This window comes from Mustela nivalis, assembly GCF_964662115.1.
Source record: "Mustela nivalis genome assembly, chromosome: 2".
Lineage (NCBI taxonomy): Eukaryota > Metazoa > Chordata > Mammalia > Carnivora > Mustelidae > Mustela > Mustela nivalis.
The window spans coordinates 104,869,202-104,875,201 of record NC_139021.1 but is presented as its reverse complement, the minus strand read 5'-3'; the positions used below and the strand labels follow the sequence as shown (position 1 = coordinate 104,875,201).

Genomic DNA, 6,000 nt, shown 5'->3' with positions numbered 1-6,000 from the left:
CACATTTCAACCCATAATGGTATTCTTGGAACTCTTCTTTAAGTTGTGTGAGTTTTTGTACTAGGAATTCACTGACCTTTTAGTCATATTTGTTACTCTTTTAAGACTAAGGAAACACTGGGTCCGGTCATTTTTAGATGACAAAGCAAATATCTGATGATTCATTAAACACAGAGGCTGATCTATAATTCCTGCAATTTCTGCTAAGATAGAGGATACTAAGTAACTAGGCACCCAGAAGATTTTTTTTTTTTCAAGGACCACCTCAACAAAATGTGAGATTGGTGATAATTTAAAACTTTACAATCTAGGGGTGCCTGGGTGGCTCAGTTGGCTAAGGATCTGCCTTCAGGCTTAGGTCATAATCCCAGGGTTCTGGGATCGAGCCCCATGTCCGGCTCCCTGCTCAGCCGGGAGTCTGCTTCTCTATCTCCCTCTGCCTGCTTCTCTGCCTACTTGTGCTCTTGCTCTCTCTCTCTCTCTCTCTCTCTCTCTGTCAAATATAAATCTAACAAAACAAAACAGAAACCTTGCAATCTGAACAAGATCTTCAACTCTTCAGGGCCATCCTCTCCCTCCCACATTCTTATTTGTTCTGTTCTCCCCCCTCCCCCTGAGGTTTTTCATCTCCAAGTATGACCATTTTTGGTAAAGATGCAATACACCTGATTATCATAATTTTTTAGATATAAAAATTGAGGTATAATTACATAATAAAACGAGAATGGCATACAAATGTGTACTTTAAAATAAAAAGATTAGTAAACTTCATAATTTGGTCTCAACTTTATTTTCCTAGATTCATTTGCTTTCCTCCTGTCTACCATGCTCACCCTTACAGAGCTTTTCTTTAATTTCTAAGTCTCTTGAGTGCTGTGTTCTGCTCAGGAAGTCTCTCCGCACTGGAGAGCTCCTACGTCAAGTCTCAGTTACTTCCTGGAAGCTTTCCTCCAACACCCTTGGAGCAATGCAGCTCTTTTGGCACAGTGTATGTGGTTCTCATTTTCCCCTGTTCAGTTATTAGTTTTAGCTAGTTGTGAGTTCTTTCTCCAAGACAGAGGCGGGGGTGTGATGTAGCTTGTCTTTCCTTGCATTTGCCCAGTGTTTAGCCCAACGCATGATACACAGTTAAGTGTTCAATAAATTACACTGTCAATTAGTTGACAGTTAACACGCAGGTATGTACCTCAGAGTTTTCACAGCGCGTTGGCACGATCTCATTTTCCCCCTACAACAGGCTTATAAAACAGCAATTACGACCACCCTATCATTTCTTGCTTGTGGAGCCAAGAGACTCAGAGGTTATTTATCTTGCCCAGAGCCAGCCAGTAGCAAAACGTGGCTAGAACTTGGTCCCCCGACTCCAAATTCCCCGCTCTTGACACCACCACAGGTTGAAGCTAGCGCCAACTCCGCGCTACAACTTAAACTTGAGAGGCCTCGCCGGCCGCATTTCCGGATATCGGGCTTGGAGATGCGCCCAGTTTCCGCAAGGCATAACAGTTTGGGGCTCATTGAGTACGTGGGACCTTGGACTACATCTCCCAGAGAGCCCCGGGGCAAACCCTCAGGTGACTGGTTGAAATGCATCCGCCAATACAGCGCGACGTGCTCGTACAGACCAATCATAGGCCGGAAGGGGCAGGGCCTCCCACGCAGAGGCTAGATTGAGCGGAGACGCTAGCAACGTTGTTAGATGTCCCAAAGCCCAAGGGGCCTGAGATCCTCGGTCCCGCGCCTCGGGCGCCACGGCGTCCTCCTTTTCGGGTCCAGTCCGCGCCTTTCCCGCGACCCGCTTAGGGTCGCGCGTGTGTGGCCGCCAGCCCCGCGCCGAGGACAGGCCGGGTGACCGGGAAGAAAGCACGTGCTGGAGCGTTGTAGCGGCCGAGGGCGCGTCTGTTATCGCCACGCCGCGCCCAGGTCGTGCGGGAGGTCCCCCGCGCGGCGTGTGGTGCGCGGAAGGCCCCGGGCGTCGCGGGCCCCGGGCCGCGGGCTCCGGGCTCCTCGGCCCCTGAGGTCGGCTCTCGGGCGCTGGCTGGCGTCGCTCTTGGCCGTGTTCTCCTGTGCAGAGTGCGACTCCCCGGCTTCGCCCCTGGCCTGCGGAGGAGGAGACTCGGCGGCATGTCGCCCGCGCTGCCAGAGCTGACGCCTTCCGGTAACGCTGCCTCTAGCTCTCCGCGGTTGGGTTGTGTACTGAGCCCTGTTACGGGCTCCTAATCCCTGGGATAATTCTCCTCGCCTCCTGGAGGCGCGCCGCCAGGTTTCCCCGCGGGCGGGAGGGCGGCGGCTTTGAGCTGGCGGAGGTTCCACGTGCTTCTGCTGGGTTCCTTCCGCGCCTGCACCTCTTCCTCCCCAGGCAAGCGGACTCTCAGCAGCTGCGAGGCACCCTCCCTCTGCGCGCGCCCGAGACCCCTCTTAATGTCCAAGTAACTTCGCTGTTGGGTACAACATACTTCAGCGGGGTGCAGTGGAAATTTGGCCAGAGTTAACGTTCTCAGTTCAATAATTATTTATTGAGCACTTGCTGTGTTCACCCAAAGAAAGTTTCTGTGTTGCAAGGCGGATAAGGAAACCCGGAGAACGATTAAAACTTAAGGAAACGTTTCTTTTTACCACATCGGGGTTAGAGCAGTCGTTCTGCACACTCCAGATTGCATAGAACCACTTTGTAAAATGAGCAGATCGTACGTCGTGATGGGGAGTAGTAATCTCAAGAGATTCTAATGATGGCTCTGAGATTAATGTTGAGAAAAAACTAGGTTAGCTCAAGAACTGACAGTAGTTTCAGTTTTATAATGAGATCGGTCTCTAAGGTCATCTTTGATTAAAATTTTTGGTCGAACATACCCATAAAAACACAGGAGGTATGAGGTAGGAAATGTAGAAAGAAGAGAACCAGTCCTAAGGACGGAGCAGTACCTGGGTGTGGGGGAATGAGGGTGTTCAGCATGGCAGGAGCTGAATACTGAATTCATAACTCAGAAGGAAATTTATCAGAGGTGAGCTGGTGACCCTATTGATTCTAGGGTTCTGATATGGGACTGGTAAAATTGTTCTTGAAACCAGTGGAAATGTGACTGAGAAACATTTTATCACTGTTGGTATAAAAGAAGAGGTAGAGAGGCAGATCATACCGTTCTTTGAATAATATCTCTGCCTCATGACTGCTTGCTTTCCTATTTAATTAAGAAGGGAAGCAAGGTTGTTTGCCTTCATCTAAATATATCAACAGCAGAATGTATCAGCTAAATGGGGGCAATGTAGAGCTATATATTTTTGTTTCCTCTGTGAGAGTTGTTGGGTAGAATCTGCCCTGTTAAGAACGTGGTTAGTCAGGAGTAAACTGTACAGAATGTTCTGTATGCAATGAACTGAGTATTGATAAATAGGAGGTTGTTTTGGTTATCTTGTTCTTCACGGAAGATCTCAGTGACTGCTCACCTTACCAAGTGAAAGAATTGTTAAGGTGACTTGCTCTTAAGAGAAGCTTCTGGAGGGACAACGGTGATTAGAAGCCAGTGAAAGATAACCCCCTGTTGGAAAAGCTTGGGGAATACATCAAGATTAGAACAGTGAACACTTAAACGAACAAAGGAGGACCTCTAAAAGGGAAATCTTATCCCCTACAGGATTAATAAACATGTGGATGATGTAGAAGCAGGGAATTTTTAAGGGCCTCAGTTGGGGGGAGTTTTGTCTTCAATGCATGCAATTCCCATTTTATTATGTCCCCTTTTATCTCATTTTCTGTTCACAGTTCTCATGGTCTCACAGGTGGCCTGGTTTCCATATTGCCATGTATTTGTATGTTTCCTTGTACTCTAGTGTGTGTACTTACTTTTAATTTAAGTAAGTAGTATCTTGGTAGTTGATGATTGCTGACCTTTTCACTCAGTATCCCACCATTATCATATAGCAGTGCGGTGTTCCCCACGAATGCCTACCACATTTTTTTTTTAATATTTAATTTTTTATAAACATGTATTTTTATCCCCAGGGGTACAGGTCTGTGAATAGCCAGGTTTACAGACTTCACAGCACTCACCAAAGCACATACCCTCCCCAATGTCCATAACCCCACCCCCCCGTTCTCCCAACCCCCCTCCCCCCAGCAACCCTCAGTTTGTTTTGTGAGATTAAGAGTCACTTATGGTTTGTCTCCCTCCCAATCCCATCTTGTTTCATTGATTCTTCTCCTACCCACTTAAGCCCCCATCACCGCTTCTTCATATCAGGGAGATCATGTCTACCACATTTTACTTGGACATTTCCCAACATTGTCTCCAACGTGCCACTCCTACTAACATCCCCTTCTGTGTTCCCGGTGGATCAACCTGAGATTTTGTTTGGGAAATATATCCAGGATTGAGGTAGCTGGGTTTTCTGCATGCTTACTTTTTACCAAGTTCTGCCAGGCTGCTCTCCAGAATGGCTCTGTCCAGCAGGCATACTGGAGGGTGCAGATTTCTTTGGCATTATCCCGTTTTCTAATTATTGGCCATCTATTGGGTGCAAATGGGTAATATCTTGTTTTAATTCACATCCAGTCGCTAATGAGCTTGAGCGTCTCTTTTTATAGGTGCTGAGTATTATTTTCTTCTTCCTTGACTTGACTATTTGTATCTTTTTAGGAGTTCCTTGTACATTATAGGTGTTAGTCCCTTTCAGTTTGAGACATTGCAGAATCCGCCTCCAATCCATAATCTGTTTGTTAATGTTGTCTATGGTAACTTTGATTTCGTAGGAATTCTTAGTTTTTATGGAATCACGTTCGTCCTTTTTTTTTTTTTTTTTTTTTAATATTACGTTGTAGTTGGGCTTTTTGAGTCTTAAGTCTTTCCCTATTCCAAGCAATGGAGATACTCTATATTTTACTTTTCCTTTTTTATGGGAATATAGTTTTATGGTATATTTTGATATTTAGTGGGCCAAAGTTAATTTAGCATTTTCTGGGACTTCAGTCTTCCACGCAGAGTATAGAATATGTTTTTCAGATTTCTAATAAAAAGTCAGATGTTTTATTTAGGGTCTCTAAAAACAGCTTTGATCTCTTGCATATATGATGACTCCTTTCACAAGATCTCAAAATTTGTATATGTGGGAGCTAGGTTGTTTTACAGTAACAACTGTATTAAAGACTGAAAATAGTTTCTATTTCTGGACTGAAAAGTGAATACAGTAGAGACCCTCTGGAAAAAATACTTAGACTTTTTATGAAAATGGGAGGAGGAATGGAGGCATGTGCCACTGTCAGAGCTGCTGAGGGTACAGAAGTGCTCTTCCCTAAGGACAGAGAGAGAAAAAGCTTGAGCCAAGCTGTAAGAGGATTATGAGGTGGAGGGCGGGATGAGTTTTGGAGCTTTGGGTAGAAGACTTATACTGACTGGGTTAGGTAGAATTTCCTACAGAAGGAGAAGGATTTGGAGCTAAAAGAGAGCAGGTTTGGGACGGCATACGTGGGCTGTGGTGAGGATAGCCAAGAAAAGCTGAACCAGTCAGTGTCCTTGAGGCTTTTAGTAGTTCTTATAAACCCGCATGCAACTTTTCCCTGGGGTTTTAAAAGTCGGATTTTTCACTTTCTTTAAAGCAGGTGTGAAGAAAAGCCTGCAGGATGAGATTGAAGCCATTCTGCGGGAGAGGATCATGGTGCTGGATGGAGGGATGGGGACCATGATCCAGCGGCATAAGCTAAGTGAAGAAGACTTCCGAGGTCACGAATTTCGAGATCATGCCAGGTCCCTAAAAGGCAACAATGACATTTTAAGTATAACTCAACCCAACGTCATTTACCAGATCCATAAGGTACAGTACTGCCATGCCTCCTGTTCTCATGCCATTATTCTGTAAGCCTCTTTGCATATCGAGGGCTCTGGAGGGTACAGAAGAAAGAGGTGATTCATTCACCAAGACGACTTTGGGCACTGAAGAAAGGAAAGGCCTCGCACTGCGATGAGCATTCAGGATAAGGAGGTGAGAAAGGTAGTTTTCCTGCCTTTGAGG

General features: G+C 45.8%; 1 protein-coding gene across 8 annotated transcripts in view; it reads left to right on the top strand.

The window, feature by feature from the left end:
* The first annotated feature begins 1,140 nt into the window (after positions 1–1,140).
* The window catches only part of MTR (5-methyltetrahydrofolate-homocysteine methyltransferase), a 107,135-nt gene continuing 102,275 nt past the window's right edge, over positions 1,141–6,000 (top strand). For 2 of the 8 annotated variants that reach the window (XM_082721313.1, XM_082721311.1), the window contains exons 1-2: positions 1,141–2,155; positions 5,591–5,802. In XM_082721313.1, the coding sequence (XP_082577439.1) occupies positions 2,122–2,155; positions 5,591–5,802 (246 nt within the window). In that variant the 5' untranslated portion in view covers positions 1,141–2,121. Of the gene's footprint in view, positions 2,156–5,587; positions 5,971–6,000 lie in introns of those variants that run through there. The other 6 variants (XM_082721312.1, XM_082721310.1, XM_082721316.1 and 3 more) reach the window with 5 other exon arrangements.